The sequence below is a fragment of the Gopherus flavomarginatus genome, chromosome 1 (assembly GCF_025201925.1).
Source record: "Gopherus flavomarginatus isolate rGopFla2 chromosome 1, rGopFla2.mat.asm, whole genome shotgun sequence".
NCBI lineage: Eukaryota > Metazoa > Chordata > Testudines > Testudinidae > Gopherus > Gopherus flavomarginatus.
Window position 1 is genome coordinate 95,114,854 of NC_066617.1, and position 18,085 is coordinate 95,132,938.

Genomic DNA, 18,085 nt, shown 5'->3' on the forward strand with positions numbered 1-18,085 from the left:
CCCCCAATCTTTTCATTTCATTCAGATTTACTGAAAGGTTTGCAGCCAGGTGCCCAGCATGCAGCGACGCTGTCTCATTCACCTCTGCCTACTCACTTGCAGCAAGCTTACACAGGTAAGGAAATCCTTTCCCCTCCTTCATTTCTCAGAAGTTAAAAACATAAAGGCCAAATTTATCTTTTTGGCCTGAGAATTTATCTGGGCTTCAGCTTCCTTGCTGGGGACCAGACTGATGATGATCTGAAGATAACGAAGACAATAGAGGAAGTGGCTGGAATATTCTCAGGCTTTAGTAATGGCAAATGGTGTACATGCTATTGCAGTTTTATATGTGGAAGTGGAATAGTGGGTCTTTCGTGCATAAGTTGTCACTACCATTACCTCAAAAGGTAAAAAAAAATCTTGGAGGTAGTGAACTTTCTTGCACTGGAAACTAGAGACCTAAGATTGCAATGAATGAAATAGAATTATTAATACCCAGTAAATAATTTTTTTATTGGTTACAAGATGAATGAGGGGCTTATTTGTGGAGCTAGTCTTCCGCTTTGGAGGTGACACTGAACTTCCATTTACCAGCTTCTTGATTTTTCGTTAATTCCTTTGTATGTATACAACACCTCATACTTTAAATAGGATGAGCAGGTTGAAAACTCTTGACTGATTAGCTCAGATAAATATTGTCCCTTCTGAGAGGATTAGTTTGATTTTTTTTGATTTTTTTTATTTTTATTTTTTTAAGACTGTGATCTAGAGCAGCGGTTCTTCTTCGAGTGCTTGCTCATAACGATTCCAAAGTAGGTGTGTGCGCGCCGCGTGCACGCTCTTCGGAAGATTTTTACCCTAGCAACGCTCGGTGGGTCAGCTGGGCGCCCCCTGGAGTGATGCCGCTATGGCGCTGGATATATACCCCTGCCGACCCAACGGCCCTTCAGTTCCTTCTTACCGCCCATGTCGGTCGTTGGAACAGTGGAGCGCAGCTTAGCTGACCTCCACTTCCTTAGCTGCTCGTAGTTTTTCTCGTTATTCTTGTGTATATAGTTGAAATTTCTATACTTGCAGTTATTTTTTAGTAGTTCTTTACATAATTAATGTATATAGTTAAGAGGGGTTCGGGGATTAGCCCCTCCCCCGCACCCGGTGCCGGGGCCCATGCCCAGTTCACCGGGTTTCAAACCGTGCTCAGCCTGTCACAAGCCCATGCCAACAGGAGATCCTCACAACTCCTGCCTTAAGTGCCTCAGGGAATCTCACCTCGCCGATAAGTGCCGCATTTGCACGGCCTTCAGGCTGAGGACAAAAAAGGGAGCAGGAGTTTCGTCTCAAACAGCTCCTGATGGAGGCAGCTCTTACTCCTTTGCCCTCGGCACCGAGCGCTGGACAATCTACTGCCAGAAGCGCTTCTTCGGCACCGGATCACACCGGCGCTGCTAAGATCTCTCGGCACTGACCATCTCTGGCACCGGTGCCTCCTCGGCACTGTTCTCTTTCCCCGAGGGTGAAGAGGCCTAAGACTTGCACTGCTTCTGTGCCCTCTGCACCGCAGCCGAAGTGCTCGGATAGATCGGACCACCCGGCACCTACACCTGTCGTGGCACCGACTACCTTGGCACCGTCGATTCCGGTCCCGCAAGAGCCGTTGAGTCTGGTCCCTGAAAGCTTCCCGCCAAGAGCAGTGGTTGAGCTCACGATTCCCTCCACGCCGGAGACATTCTCCACGGCGAGGGATCTCATCACAATGACTGAGTCTGCGCTGCCTCAACCCCCGGCACCACCGGTGTGGGTCATACAGTCTGTGGGCAAGCCTGTCCTGATAAAGACCACCTTCTATGGGCACTGCAGAATGGCACTGCTCACGATTGCAATCATGCCGGCATTCCCGGTCCTGACGCCGCTCGCAGTCCTGGCACTGATTGCCTCTTTGGTACCGGTCATAATCGTGGTGCAGATCAGCGTCCCGTTCACCGGCCCGGTACTCTCGGTACTGATCCAGCTCCTGGCACTGCCCCAGGCACCGTGACTCTTGCAGCCAATCCAGACGCCAAGCTTCGAGATCCTGGTCGACCTCCCGGCACCGCTCCGGTCATAGGTTCCGATCTTGTTCCCAGTACCGGTATGGCTCCCAGTACCGATCCCCGGGGCCTCATAAACCAAAACCAACCAGAGAGGGTTTTTCAGGCCGTCCTTGGCCATCCCGGCACCTATCCGTGTCATCCCAGGCGGACAGTTCATATGCACAGGACCAGGACTCCAATGTGCCCACTAGGATCTTCCAGGAGACCCAGGCCCAAGATCAAGGCCCCCATCAGTGGTCATTCTGGATGCCTTGAGTGTATCACCAGGCCCAAGGTGTACCTCCAGCCCCATCTCGCTCTGCCACATCGGAGCACCAGGTGCCGGAGGTGACTATCAGCCGCCCCCCTCCTCCCACTACGGAGGAAGTGCCAGCTCCCCCACCAGAGTCTGAGTTACCAAGGGAGTCAGAGGGCGTCCAGGACCACGAGGCCACACAGGACCTACTTGTCCCTGGCCTTTCATCTTCATCCTCTCCTGATGAGGCGGTGGCAGGGACATCCTCCACGGGCCCTCCTCCTATTGACCTGAGGGCTCACCACGACCTCCTGAGACGTGTGGCACTCAATATGAATCTCCAGGCAGAGGAGGTTCCGGAGCTAGAGGACCTGATGGTGGATATTCTCTCAGCTGACGCCCCCACAAGAGTGACCTTACCATTTATCCGGACGATCCAGGCCAATGATGATACCATCTGGCAGTCCCCAGCCTCCATTCAACCCGCTGCCAGGGGAGTTGAGTGCAAGTACATGGTGCCCTCCAAGGGCTACAAGTACTTGTACGTCCATCCTCTTCCCTGCTCCCTCGTTGTACAATCCGTCAATGAGAGGGAACGCCATGACCAGCAAGCTCTGGCGCCAAAATCGAAGGAGGCTAGGCATATGGACTTACTGGGCCGTAAGGTGTACTCTGCAGGGGCCCTCCAACTCCGGGTGGCGAATCAGCAAGCCTTGCTTAGCCGCTACAACTACAACACCTGGGCGGCGGTGGGCAAATTTACGGAGCTAGTCCCCCAAGACTCCCATCAGGAATTTGCAGCCCTCTTGGAGGAGGGGAAAAAAGTGGCGAGAACTTCCCTCCAGGTCTTGTTGGATGCAGCTGACTCCGCAGCCAGGATTCTGGCCTCGGGAGTCACCATGAGGCGTATTTCATGGCTCCGAGTGTCAGGCCTCCCGCTGGAACTTCAGCATACCATACAGGACCTGCCCTTTGACGGTCGAGGCCTGTTTTCTGAAAAGACGGACCTTAGGCTACAAAGCCTGAAGGACAACAGGGTCACCATGCGCTCTCTCGGCATGCACACGCCGGTGACTCAGTGCAGGCCTTTCCGTCCCCAGCCTCACCGCCCGTACCCTCCATCTAGACAAAGGCAGGACTTTGGTAGAAGGCGGGGTAGGGCTGGCCGTAGACAACAATCAGGATCCCGAGGGGGCCAAAATCAGGGTCCCTCTAAACCGCCTATGGGGCCAAAACCTGACTTTTGAAGTTACGCCCGAGGACGGCGTACCAGTTACGTTCCAGGATCCTTTCTATCCTTTTTCCAACCGCCTCTCCTGTTTCCTCCCTGCATGGTCCCTCCTAATTTCAGATCGTTGGGGCATTTCAACAGTGTTTGCAAGGCCGTTGTGTCTCAGTGTTCACGATGGAACTTGGGTACCACCTCCAGTTTGTTTTGCCCCCCCTTCCACGCCCTATCCTTGTCCCTCTTCAGGGACCCCTCTCACGAGCAACTCCTCTTATAAGAGGTGCAGTCGCTCCTTGCCATGGGAGCCATAGAGGAGGTACCAAACGACGAAAGGGGCAAGGGGTTTTACTCCTGCTGTTTCCTAATCCCCAAGGCAAAGAGAGGTCTCAGACCTATCTTAGACCTGCAGGAACTCAACAAGTTCATGATAAAGTTGAAGTTCCACATGATATCCCTGGGTACCATCATCCCGTCCTTGGATCTCGGAGACTGGTATGCCGCCCTCGACATGAAGGACGCATATTTTCACATCGCAATTTATCCTCCTCACAGGCGGTACCTCTGGTTTGTAGCCAACTGTCAGCATTTCCAGTTTACGGTCCTACCATTTGGCCTCTCTACAGCCCCAAGAGTATTCACAAAGTGCATGGCTGTAGCCTCCGCCGCCGTCGGATACACGTTTTTCCATATCTGGACAATTGGCTCATCCGAGGGACCTCAGAGTCACAAGTCACCTATCATGTGGGCATCGTCAAGGACCTATTCATACGTCTAGGCCTGATGATCAACACAGAGAAATCCACTCTGGTTCCCACACAGAGGATAGACTTCATTGGGGCCATTCTGGACTCCAGTCTCGCCAGAGCCTGCTTACCACAGCCTCGGTTTCAGGCAATGGTAACAATTATACAAGGCCTACAGAACTTCCCGACGACTTCGGCTCACATGTGTCTCGGTCTCCTGGGTCACATGGCCGCCTGCACCTTCGTGACCAAACACACCAGGCTACGCCTCCGTCCCCTTCAATCTTGGCTCAACTCGGTATACCACCCAAGCAGAGACGCCGTAGACATGATAGTCACCATTCCCCCGAGCATCATAGGCTCCCTTGACTGGTGGCTGACGCCCTCCCTGGTGTGTGCAGGGATGCCATTCCATCTGCCCCGGCCTTCTATATCCCTGACAACGGATGCGTCATCTCTCGGCTGGGGTGCTCACCTTGGACATCTTCGCACTCAAGGCCTTTGGTCATCTCAGGAATTGGTCTTGCACATCAGCGTCCGAGAGCTGAAAGCAATCCGCCTTGCGTGCCAGGCATTTCAACAGTGTTTGCAAGGCCGTTGTGTCTCAGTGTTCACAGACAACACAACGGCCATGTATTACATAAACAATCAAGGAGGGACACGGTCTTCCCCCCTTTGTCAGGAAGCCATCCAACGCTGGGACTTTTGTATAGCCCACTCGATAGACCTGGTAGCGTCCTTCCTTCCAGGCGTTCAGAACACTCTGGCAGATCAACTTAGCAGATCCTTCCTGTCTCACGAGTGGTCGATTCATCCAGAAGTTATCCATTCTGTTTTCTGGAAGTGGGGATTTCCCCGCATAGACTTCTTCGCTTCCTGCGAGAACAGGAAATTCCAGATGTTTTGCTCTTTCCAGGGTCTCTCCCCGGGTTCGATCTTGGACGCCCTCCTGATACCATGGACAGGCCAACTGCTTTATGCCTTTCCACCATTCCCGCTGGTTCACAGGGTCCTGCTAAAGCTCCACAGAGACGGAGCTCGCTTAATCATGATCGCTCCAGCGTGGCCCAGGCAGCACTGGTACACCACGTTGCTTGACCTGTCTATAGCCAACCCAATTACCCTGCCACTCCACCCAGACCTCATAACTCAGGACCACGGCAGATTTTGCCACCCAGACCTGCAGGCCCTTCACCTCATGGCATGGCTGCTGCGTGGTTAAGCCAATCAGAATTACGTTGCTCTGCATCAGTACAAGTACTCCTGGATAGCAGAAAACCTTCCACTTGGGCCATGTATCTGGCCAAGTGGAAGCACTTCTCCTGCTGGTGCGAAACGCAAAACGTTACTCCCACCGAGGTCCCGATCCCCACCATCTTGGACTACCTCTGGTCTCTCAAACAGCAGGGCCTAGCAATATCATCATTGAGGGTGCACTTGGCGGCTATCTCTACCTTCCACCCAGGGGAGAGTGGCCGTTCAGTGTTCCTGCACCCTATGGTTTCTAGGTTCCTCAGGGCTTGGAGCGCCTATACCTCCAGGTACGCCACCCCGCCCCAACCTGGAACCTTAACCTGGTTCTATCCAGACTTATGTCTGCCCCATTCGAGCCACTAGCAACCTGCTCGCTAGTATACCTATCCTAGAAAACAGCTTTCCTCATAGTCATTACATCGGCCAGACGAGTCTCCGAGCTTCGGGCTCTCACGGTAGACCCACCGTATACTGTGTTTCACAAGGACATGGTGCAGTTGCAACCACACCCAGCGTTCCTCCCTAAGGGGATATCGGCCTTTCATGTCAACCAGGATATCTTCCTTCCGGTCTTCTTCCCGAAACCACACTCAACACGAAGGGAACAACAATTGCACTCCCTAGATGTTCGTAGAGCGCTCACATTTTATATCGAGCGGACAAAACCCTTTCGTAGAACGTCCCAACTCTTCGTCACGGTGGCAGACTGAATGAAGGGCCTACCTGTCTCCTCCCAGAGGATTTCATCTTGGGTGACGGCCTGCATCCGTACTTGTTATGACTTGGCTCATGTTCCCTCGAGCCGCCTCACCGCACATTCTACCAGGGCCCAGGCTTCATCTGCTGCCTTCCTGGCTCGTGTACCCATCCAGGAGATATGCCATGCAGCTACCTGGTCTTTGGTACATACCTTTGCCTCTCATTATGCTCTGGTTCAACAGTCCAGAGATGACACAGCCTTTGGCTCAGCAGTTTTGCATTCTGCAACTTCTCACTCCGACTCCACCGCCTAGGTAAGGCTTGAGAATCACCTAATTGGAATCAATATGAGCAAGCACTCTAAGAAGAAAAGACGGTTACTCATCTTTGTAACTGTTGTTCTTCAAGATGTGTTGCCCATGTCCATTCCAAACCCGCCCTCCTTCCACTCTGTTGGAGTAGCCGGCAAGAAGGAACTGGAGGGCCATAGGGTCGGCAGGGGTATATATCTGGCGCCATTGCAGCGCCACTCCAGGGGGTGCCCAGCCGACCCACTGAGTGTTGCTAGGGTAAAAATTTTCTGACAAGTGTGCACACGGCGCGCACACACCTAATTGGAATGGATAAGAGCAACACATCTCGAAGAACAACAGTTACAAAGGTGAGAAACCGTATTTTCTCAAACTGTGGGTCGCAACTCCGTTTTTAATGGGATTGCCAGGGCTGGTGTTAGACTTGCTGGAGCTCAGGTCTAACCCCGAGCCCCATCTCTTGGGGCTTGGGCTTTGGCTTCAACCCTGGGCAGCAGGGCTCAGGTTACTGACCCCCAAACCCAGGACTGAAGCCCTTCAGCTTTGGCCCTTCTCGCCCATGACAGTGGGGCTCGAGTGGGCTTAGGCTTCAGTACCCCCTCCTGGGGTCATGTAGTAATTTTTTTGTCAGAAGGGGGTCGCGGTGCAATAAAGTTTGAGCACCTCAGTCTAAAGCAGTGGTTCTTCATTTTTTTGGGCCATGTGACAGGGTGCTGGGCAGGAACTGTTGAGCCAGCCCTCTGTCATGCCAGCTCCAATTAAGGGAGGTAAATAGGAACTGGCTAGAGAAACCTGTGCCTGATTGGCAAAGGGGAAACAGCTGCCAGCCTATTAGCCTGTGGCTATATACAGGCCCAGAGGAAGGAAGGAAGACGGGAAGTCAGAGGAGGGTAGCTCTTCCCTTGTGAGTGCTGAGGCTAAGGAGTCCTCAAGGCTGAAAACCCCAAGTGGTATAGGATGAGAAGGTGGTGGGATTGCACCCTGTAAATAAACTGCACCGGTGATTGCTAAACCTAAGGGTCTCTTGAGTGTTTTTTGGATCAGAGCAGAGGCAGGACCAAGGGGGACCCTGCTTCGCCCTGTTACAGTCCACGAGCTCAAATAGTTTCACAGTTGTAAAGGATTATGCAATTTAGGACATGGAATTTTCTTGGCTCCTTCATGAGTTGTGGCTGAGTGGAGCTGGGGGTGTTCTTTACTCCACCCACATAATGCTCAGCTCCACAGTTTTTAGGAAGTGCTGTTTCAAGAGCCTGTGAAAACAGTTCAACCTTTCTTACTCAGCTGTTTACAATAAGTTCCATAGGTTGATTTTTATATGCTTTATTGCAAAAAGTGCTAGAGAGACCTGAGGGTTAGATTTAGCACTCTCCCAAACAACAATTTAGCTGTTACTTCAAGAAAGAATAGTGTTTTCTGCTGAGTGTTAAACATCAACAATTATAATGCAAATTAAATAAGCTGGTGAGAAGATAAGGGAATTCTCCACCCCATGAAGACAGCACATTTTAGTAGTGTTTGAGTTTGGCATCTCCACTTAAAATTTATTTTTTAAAAACAAACAAACGCTGCCCACATCCTGTAGATAGCTTATCCGTCAGCCACAGCCTTTGGTGCAAACAGGTATGTTCATTTACTGCATGTCACAGTTGTGCACTCTCATTAGCTGCTGGAATTCACCTATTCAGTGCAACCAATAGGAATGCAGTTCAGTATTCTGCAGTGCAGGTTGCTTTATTCATACTGTAACTCCCATAATCATAAGAGAACTTTATCTGTTTTTTTCGTTCCTCTTCTTTCCCCTGTCTACCCCCACCCCCAAATTCCAGATGGAGGCCAAAGTAAAGGGGACACTAAGTTACAGCGGAAAACCCAGTGACTTCTGGATGAGCACAGGAGCATGAAGCGGTTCTGATTGGCTGATGGAATCTGCCTGGTTGGAAAAGTGCTTACATGGTCACAGGGCTGCTGTTTCTGTCAATGTTTACATACTCTGATCCCAAGCACTGTGGTGAGAGGAAAGAAGAAAAAGGAAAATACTTGATCAAATAGAGGAGGAAAAGGAGGAAAGGCTTTCATGCAGATTGATCAGAGTTACAGCTTACCTAAAGAAACTCAGCCTTTTAAAATCTGTTCTGACTGGCAAGTTTCAGTTGTCAAACCCACAGTGGCACAATGTTTACTTTCTGGGTAATGCCTAATGATAAGGAGGAAGCATGAAGAGAGATGGAGTAAATTTCTCCATCTATCCTGGGAGGTAGGAAGCCATCCACTTTAACAATTTGAAGGTCCCTGCAAAAAAATATGAATGGGCCCTGAGTGTATCATATGGTCGTGGACCATATGTAGCGCAGCCCAGAGATGGTCTCTGCTTGGGCACTCTGTGGCATAAATAAGAATAAACTTTCCACAAATAGTTTCTGATACAGACATTTGTCCAAAATTACCTCTTTGGAAAAGCCTAATGAATACAGGCCCTGTTGGGTTTTGTGGGTCCTGTGGCTAAAGCAGTCTCATTACTCCCCAGGCAGAGCTCCCTTTCAAAGAGAGAATCCTATTGGAGAGGCAGGAGAAGAGTAAAGAGGGGTTTCCATTAGTCTCTACTCCCAAGTTAATTTTAGCATAGAGTGATTGGTATTTAAAGAAAAAAATCTTTTTTTACATAAAATGGAATCTAAATTTTGTTTCAGATCAGACAGCATTCTTATCTCCCCATACCTAATTTCTTTGGAAGATGAACACTATGGTTTTACACCCTTAAACTTGCTTCATTTCTTCAATTGGTTCTCCTTGTGTATCTCTGCTATTTACAGTGTAGAATCTACATCCTTCATGAAACACAAAGGCACTTCCTCATCCCTGCTAGATCCATTCCCTCTTCCATCCAACTACTTTCAAAAGCTAGACATGGTAATGAACCCTTCAGCTAAAGAGAGCTGGATAAGGCTTACTTCAGAGCCAAGTTATACTGCTTCAATCATTAGCCAAAGAGGAATCATTCAAAAGTGACCTGGGGAGCCTTTTCTCCTCCTGGGGCTGAATCTGTTGTCTCTTTAGCATTCCCGGCCCCCGCTGGCCTGGGGTACTCATGACCTGAACTCTGCCCTGCATGGTAATACAAGACAGCAAGGCTGGCTTTCATTTTTGGATAGCAATATATTGGGTAGTCCATTTGTATGTTTAGGAAACATTTAGCACACATTGCACTTTGGACAATAGGACAGAAGAGGTTCTTTCCTTAAAACTTTATTGTTGAGTCCCATCTTTCTTTAAGTGGGAAGAGAAGCATGGCAGAAATTGCAACATAAAAGTAAGAAAGTATGGGATCTTCTGATCTGGAATATCACAATTTCTGATTTGAGGCCCTTTCTCTTGCAAACCCAGTATATCCCTGTGATCAAAGATACTGGAATTTTAGTCTGTCTTGAACTTTCCAGTAGTTCTGATCTGAGATTGTATTTATGACTGATGGTCACCTCACACCTTCCAAGTACAAACTTTGACCTCCGGCTATTAAATCTCTAGTGTTTTTGCTAAACCAACTTTTAGCTTTCCATTTTCTTTGACATGTGAACTATTTTTCTTAAGAACAGACAACAATTCTTTTTTCTATTTAGATCTCTTTAATTTTATATATATAAATTATATAAAAACATGAATTTAAAATAATATATATTGTATATATCATATAAAAAATAAATAAATGTTGGGTTGAGCCCAGCAATAAAGGATTTTGCACAAGGAATTTCTGTAAATGACAGACTGAACCAAAATAAGATCCATTAGGTTTTGAATTTCACCCCGTGGCACTAGGCAAATTGTGTTTTTCTGCTTATGTAAATGTTCTGTAGGTGGCATGTTGGCTAGACAAAATTACAACTCTTAGCATAAAGGTTAATTTCAAAAAGGGTGTATATATTCATACAGACCCTGGCATTCCTACTCAGATGAAAATTCTCCAAGGCATAAGATTTCATTAACTATTCAGAGGGTAGCATCCAAGTTTTGCTTTTGTGTGATCTTTTACCCCAAGAAGGGAGGAAGGAAGCAGATTCTGTGAAGCCAGAATTCTTTGACCTATGCCAAACATACCACACACTTCTAATAATGCATATAGCTGAGGGGGTGAAGTGGAGGGCCACCCAGCAGCAATATGTGGAAAAGACCTCCACCCCAAGAGAACTCTGCTCTCTTCTATACTTCCTCCCTCAAGGTGTCTCACACATATAGCCATCCTTTACTTTCATACTTTTTTTTTAAAAGTGAAATTCTAGATCTAGTGACAGGTACACAATTGACAGTCCTGGAGATTGGAGCCCTTTATCCGTACAGCACAGACAATGACAGCACAAGTTTCCTTTTCCCCATTCCGCAAGTGTGCCTCATTTGCAAGGTATATCTCTAGGATTGAGAGGGGAGTTCAGTCTCCACAGCCCATTCAATTGTTGGCCTGTTTTCTGAGAATGGTAACAAGAAGGCATATTAGTACTAGTTTTGGAAATAGTTGTATGATGTGAAACTTTACTGAGGTCACAAACTCACTTCATATAGGCCACTGAAACAGTTCTGGGAGTATAACTATTTCTAGTCACTACCAGTCTGGTGGGCCACTTTGGAATCAGTTGACCCAAAGGAGAAAGATTCTGTATTCCAACTCCTTCTCTATTCTCCACTTCCTTGACCCGGAAAGGCCAGGTCAAAAGATAACTATAGAGTAATTCCCAGAACCGGGGAGCAGGTGAAGGATATCTGCAACATCCCAATGCAAAATTAGACTAATACACTTTATTATTCCTTGCACAGCAACTTGTTGTTTAAGCTGTTTTTCAAGTCACTGTTTTTTAAGGGCCTTTGGTAATGTATATAAGCTGCTGTACATACTAAATAACCCTCAGTATTCACAAGCAATAAGAGCCAGTTGAGCTGTCTTTCTGGGCAGCTGACCTTAATTTGGGGATTGTCTGTGAGCTGAAGTATCAAGCTCACCCTTAACCTCAAATAATTCAAGCAATAATTTCAAACACAGGTTTTAGATGCTAAAAACCCTTTGGGTAATGCCTTCTGCTACATGTTCCAAAGCTTCAAAAGGCATAGGTAGCAATTTTAAATCCTCTGGGAACTTTGCAAAGAATAGAGAAAGGAGCTAGGCTAGTTGAACCACAAGCTGCAAAATTTCTAATCATTTGGATCATTATTGCTGTGTTCTCCACCTCCCCAGATAGATGTTGATGGCCTAAATTGTTATTTTTTGCCCATCATTCTCTATTAGGTTGCTGTTAAAATGCATTAGTAATATTGAGTCACCAAGTCATGAGTGGATGCTGTGGGTTTAACATCTGTTTTCAGCTAATCAGAAGTGACTTTTAATTACCTGGGTTCTGGTTTTTGTTTTGAATCCTGTCAAGGCTGTTTGATGCATAGATTTTGGGTGAAGCAGGTACACAGGGTCTTGTTCCTTTCCCCCACTCCAACTGCCTGATACTTCCTCCACACTCCTCCTCCACTTGGTCCAGGACATTTGAGGACATGAAAGCAGAGAAATCCCGCAACTCTCCCAAGCTGCCATCAGTTGTGCAAACCATAACCTTCTGGGGGTTGTCTCTTAGGACTCCAACTAACTTTATCACATTTGCTGCTACATTTGTAAAATGAACTTTTGGCTGTATTTATTAGCGAATTTTAATCTAGTTTACAGTTCGTTTTTGGAGTAGTATTTGCCCACAGATGGATTAGGAGTGATGGGGTGTTTGATTTTTTTTGAGTGCATTGTTAAAGGCACAGTGATCCCTCTTCGATTATGTTAGTTTTGGATTTTCTTTGAAGATTGAATTTCAGGAAAAAGCAAAACCTGCAGTCAAGCAAAGCTCTGGAAGGCTTACACCCCGGACTCCAGCTCCCCATTTTTTGCTGAGATGGGGATCACAGTAGGGACACTTGCTGTTTTGTTTTCTTAAAATGAACCAGAAGGTAAATGTGGTAGGTAAATGACTGGTTAATTAACACTTTATGCAATTTTAATTTTATAGAAGTTTAAAAATAAAAGTTGGTAGATTCTGATTGGTCCTAGCTCTGGTGAAATGGCTGTTACCCCTCCATGACTTACTTGATTCAGGCCTTTGTCCTTTGTTTAAGTGCCTTTTCTTTATTTTATTTCCCCCTCTCCCTTCCTTTAAACTGTTCTCAGAGATCCTAAACTGCTGGGAGGCATTTGGGAGAAAAATCTTAAACTTGCCAAGATGACTTTATGCTGTTATACTATTTTCCCTTTTTGTAATAAGTGTGGTGTTTGTGTGTGTGTGTGTAATAAGTTATAGCTGCTGTACCATGGCATTCATTCTGTATGCTCTCTCACACACACAAAGCAGTATTCCTAAGAATTCTATTTTACTTCTGAAAGGTGGACATTTGGGCACAGATGACAGTATAGTAAGCTGTGTGTGAGAGAGAGGAGTTGGTTAGAGGGAAAGGAATTTGATGCATTTCCCTTTGGAGATCTGTTTGAATCTTGTTTAGGTCACAAATGAAATTAGTTTGGTAATCTCAGTCTGTCTACCTGTAAGTATTAGACTGTCTGTCATAACCACTCCTAGAGTTTGGCACAACTCCCCACACTGATAGCCCTTTTAGTAGAGGAGACAGCTAAAATATTAGGTTGAAACAAGTCTGAATTGAGATGTATTACAGGGAAGCTTGCATGGTGCTATCCACGTCTGCCCGACAATAGTCATTCTATCACTCTCTGGCTTAAATGAGTACTTAAATTCACCAAAGTTGTGCCATTTTCTCCCATGCAATAGAAGAATGGAGTGGGCTTCCTTATATTGTTCTCAGCAAATTAGTCTCAGTAAAACCTTGCTATAATCCACAAACTGCTTAAATCACACACCAGAAAAAGTGCATTTTTCCAGCTCTCAAAGATTGGAGTGATGTGTCTTGTTGAGACTTCATTATTTATAGAAGATCTACTAATTAGCAGTATACATAATTTACAATATATCTTAACTACAGTGATCAAACTAAATGAACGTATCTGTTTTATTTGTTAAATTTTGCTTGTTATATAATAAGCAGTCTGCTAATAGTTGTCCAAGTGATTTAATGCAAATTAGCAAGGTTTTACTGTATGCTGAAAATAATTGAACAAATGTCTAGCTTGCATTTCTATAAAAACTTTCAGAGAAATCAGTGTTGACTAGTCAAAATCAAATGTTGACTAATGCTGAATGTAGCTCAACCGACAATAACAAACATAAGTAAGCTATGGTGGTTCTGTGAGGTATTTCTATTAGGTAGTGACAGGCTTGGTCTGGTTGCAGTATGGAGGAGGAAAGAGTAGGCTTTCCCCTTCCAGAAACCAGATCAAGGTTTGAGAACTTTCCAGAGTTAATCTAGAAAGTAAGGTGGGCTGTCAAGTACCAGGGTTTGATTTTGTGAGAGAAAATAGGTTATGGCTGTAATTTTAAGTTTTTAAACTTACCCGAAAGCTTTGTTTAACCTGTTGAAAATCACAGCTGTATCTATATAAATTAGTGATCCTGTCAGCACAAAGCAACCCCAAAGCTGGTTTACCCAACTTTCCTGAGACCCAGCAATTTCTGGCTGTTAACATAACCCCTTGGGGTTTTGGGTAGGTGAAGTATCTTAGAGAACCTATGAATCTGCTCCAAGGGACCAGCCTGGCGTGCAGCTGTCCCATGATTGGGGGAGGGGGAGGCGGGAAAAAAAAGTATCCTCCAGCCATGTGTGCATGCCCTACCTGAGTTGTGCTGTGCTCTCCTTAGCTGAGGCAAAGGATGTCTGTCTACATTTTTAGTATCCAACATGTGATAACTGTAACTCTGTAGAGCAACTCTTAGAATGAAAAAAAAAAATTCCTAGTTATTCCATCTTTCTAGAAATGAATTGCAATTTCTCATTTTCTCTCATCACCCCCTTCTGGCTGTGAAGCAGTAAGCTGCTAATACATTTTTAATACTAATGAAAGTGTCCAGTACAAGTGGGGTACACTACCTTTGGTTAACTTTGACAGTGTTCTTGACTGCCCAACAACAAAAGAGAGGATGGTGAGCGAGGGAAAGAGCTGTTGTCCAACCAAAACAAGTTGGGAGATGCTACCAAGTTTAAGATAAACCAAATAGCTGATGACACCCAGAGCTTATTTGGGACTGATTAGTTTCCACCTGTGGGGGTGAAAAAACTGTTTTGTGTTCTCAGCTTTTTCCAGATAAGGCCTTAGTTTGATTAATAGTCATGAATATCAACTATGCAGATAAGTATTCTTTACATGTTCCAGTGTTATGTACACTCCTCTCCCTGCCCCCATTAACAAATGTTAAACTTCTACCCAAAGAAACATGACGTAGTTTTTGAATGTCTGTACTACAAAAAAAAGTATTTTTTTCTAACAGGGAAAATGAACTTTGTATTCAAAAAGAAGAAAAAAAGAAAAAAACCCATTCTCTTGCGCAAACTCTAGTGTCAAAAGTGTAATAAAATGGCTTTTGAAGGGAGACTAAAATCTCCAGTTGGTGATAGGTTTGATTCTGAGAGCTTTTTAGATAGTTGCACAATATTCAGCTCTGCAGAACTGGACCAAGAAGCCACAGCAATCTGAAGTAATTCTGATGTATAGATTACACTTTTGGGTGGGTGAGGGATTGATTTCCTGTACCCTTCCTGCCATCGAAATATAGGATTTAGTAAATGCAATGTTTAGTGAACGGACCCTTTCTAACTAAGGGGAGATTTTAGCTAATCAGTGGCTGGATCTCTTATAGATGGTATCTCATCTAAATAGAGGCTGCATTGGGATCCCCACTGCCTTCTCATCCACTGCTCAGTGTTGCACTTGTTACAGCAGAACAATCCAGCTCAGAAGCAAGAGCTGTAATGAGTCTGTTTTAGTCAGTATTTCTATCTTGCTGTAGCAATTTGTGCAATTTTCTTGCATACATTCTCAAGGTTTAGACTGGGATTTGTTTCTCTCCAGAATATTTATTTAGGACTATTGATTTAAAGAAGTAAAATACATTACACAATTAATTATTCTTCTACTTCCCCCCCAAAAAGTCTCTGCTGAGCATTGTTATATTTTAGCAGTTAAATTAGTCCCCTTTCTGTGTGATTTTTCTCCTTCTTCCAGCCTCCTTCCCCCAAGGGTTGGAGGTCAAATGCATTTTGTGGTTAATTAATCCTTAGAATGCTGGCAATTTCTAGGCTCCCAGTCAAAGATGCTTACTATAGGAGGTTATCTGTTGCTCTAATTTAGAGAGAGAGAGAAAGCACTGTCCTAGAATTCTTCCTTGTGAGCAGACATGGGCAAGTCCTTTTACCTCTGCCTAGTGAAGGGATTTGCTCAACAGCAGAGCTTCCAAGCTTAAAAGCTGCTTATTCTAATTGCAGCAAGAGTCCTCTCAGTGAAAGGGTTTAGGCTGCAGCATCCTGTTTGCTGTTTCATTAAAAAATATATGAAAGCGTTAACCAGCTTAATTCTACTTGGCTGGCTGGTGCTCTTGAGAATGTAGATTATGTAAAGTGAGGGGCTGAGGGCCCTTTACCTGGGTACTTTCCTGACTGTCCTTGCCAAGTTTAGAACAAAAAATTAGCAGGCGAGTGCTTATTGTGCCTCAACTAAACAAAAAGAAACTGTCAGTATACAGACTTTTGTGATCCTCCTTAATACCAAGAAAGGGAATGTACAATTCCTGTGTGATGGCAGACACATTTGAAGTGGGGATTCTGTGATTTATTTTTTTTCTTCATTTTATTCCACACAAATTCACATCTGCTTGCTCCTTAGTACCTGCTTACTTCAGAACATGGGGAAAAAGCCTTTGGCTTGGTGAAAGGAGAGCAGGCCCATGTGCTTACCTGATGAACTCCCCTGTGAAATGCTTCCCCCTTATGACAAAAAGCATGTATAGCAGCCCTTGAGGAGAGGGGCCTGAATAACCAAATCCAGCTACTTATTGGTGACGGGTGCCAATTACTTTGGTTTTGTTTTTGTTTTTTTTTTTTTACAAAGATGCGTTCCACTAACTTAAAGGGATACTGTATTTTTAAACAAGTGATTTTTTGATTTCTCTCCTTATAAAACTGGACCTGAATACAAATTTTGAGTTGATTTTTTTTTTTGTAATACTCTCAGGACCTGAAAGATTGTAGCATTTAGTGTGTCTTAAAAATTATGTACTGTACCAGCCATGGATTTTGTAAATACACTTGTCTCCCTTTTTTTCTATTATTTTAGTTTTAAAAAAAAAAAAGTGTGTAAGGCTCTTTGCCAGAGGAACTGGTGCCTGCTTAATTTCCATCCTGAACTGGAGCAGGAAAATGGGGAAGCTGCTGCCACAGAAGTCTGCACCAGTTCCAAATGTGTATTCTTGCTGATCAGTTTAATACATGCTAGCCATTTAACAGGGAAGCTAGAGTTTCCTGTGTGCATTCCCAAGTGTGCTGGCAGCATGTTGGCCACCTGGGAGGTTCCTGATAAAACTCTTCACCTTGATACTGTGATGTTTTTGCTTTCCTCCCAAATATTCAGGTTTATCGTCCTGCATTTTGTAGGACAGTTTGGATTTTTTTTTGACAGGTTGCATATCTGACATTCTGCAAGAAGAGCTGGTGGACAATAATTCCTTTCATCATGCTTTGGTCCCGCAGGATCAAATAGCAAAGAAGGCAGTGCTATCCTATAACCACATATGTGCACCCACTCTTGCAGATCTCAGTGTGTTAACTGAATCTACTGAACCTGCCTCACAGGTCCCAAACATGTTCTGTCCCTCCCTATTTTCACTATCCTAAATAGGGTGCTGATTCTTTGGCAATAGGCTTGCTCTGAGATTCCAAGTGTAGCTAGCAGACCTGTGTTCTAAAGTAAGAGCCTTATTCAATTGAGTGTAAATGTTTCCTGTCCTTAATTGGGACAGGGTTCTTTTTCATGAGTGTATTTTTCTTTTGTATGTGTCACGTGTCTGTGCTGTATTAAATAAAGAGGAATGTACATATTAGCACCGTGTGTGTGGTTGTAAGATAGAGAACTTCTCAGCATCATAAAGACTGGACCATTTACATCTATCTAAGCTTTCTGCTATAGCTGATAAATCAAGGGTCAGGTAACGTGATCAATCCCCCAGTGTTTGGGGAAGAACAGGCATTGTTTCAGTCAGCTGCCTCATCTTCAGGCTCCCAGCAGCAATAATGGGACAGTGCCTGAGGAAGACTCACAACTACATGGGGAAGGGGGACTATTATTAAATAAACGTGTAAAGGCAGGGGTGCTAAACTACATCTTATCTTTCCCATCGCACCCCCACAACACATCACCCCCCGGAAACGGCGCTGGTGCTGGGTTAACAGGTCGTGGTTTTAACTTTGCTCCAGCCCCCTAGTTTGTATCTAATCTGCTCGTTGCTGACACTGAAGAGCTCTGCATTAAACTTTGATTGGCCCATCAGTTTTAGTGCAACTGGCCTGCGACTGCAGAGGGGCGACTCTTAAATCACCCGGGGACAATGTTGGCCCAGATTTGCTTGACTAAT

General features: G+C 45.4%; 1 protein-coding gene across 5 annotated transcripts in view; it reads left to right on the plus strand.

Annotated features, from left to right (window-relative positions):
- Window positions 1–17,554, plus strand: part of UBN2 (ubinuclein 2) — a 120,806-nt gene extending 103,252 nt beyond the window's left edge. For all 5 annotated transcript variants that reach the window (XM_050953778.1, XM_050953787.1, XM_050953784.1 and 2 more), the window contains 2 exons: window positions 26–115; window positions 8,372–17,554. In XM_050953778.1, the coding sequence (XP_050809735.1) occupies window positions 26–115; window positions 8,372–8,421 (140 nt within the window). In that variant the 3' untranslated portion in view covers window positions 8,422–17,554. The remainder of the gene's footprint in view (window positions 1–25; window positions 116–8,371) is intronic.
- The last annotated feature ends 531 nt before the right edge of the window (window positions 17,555–18,085 follow it).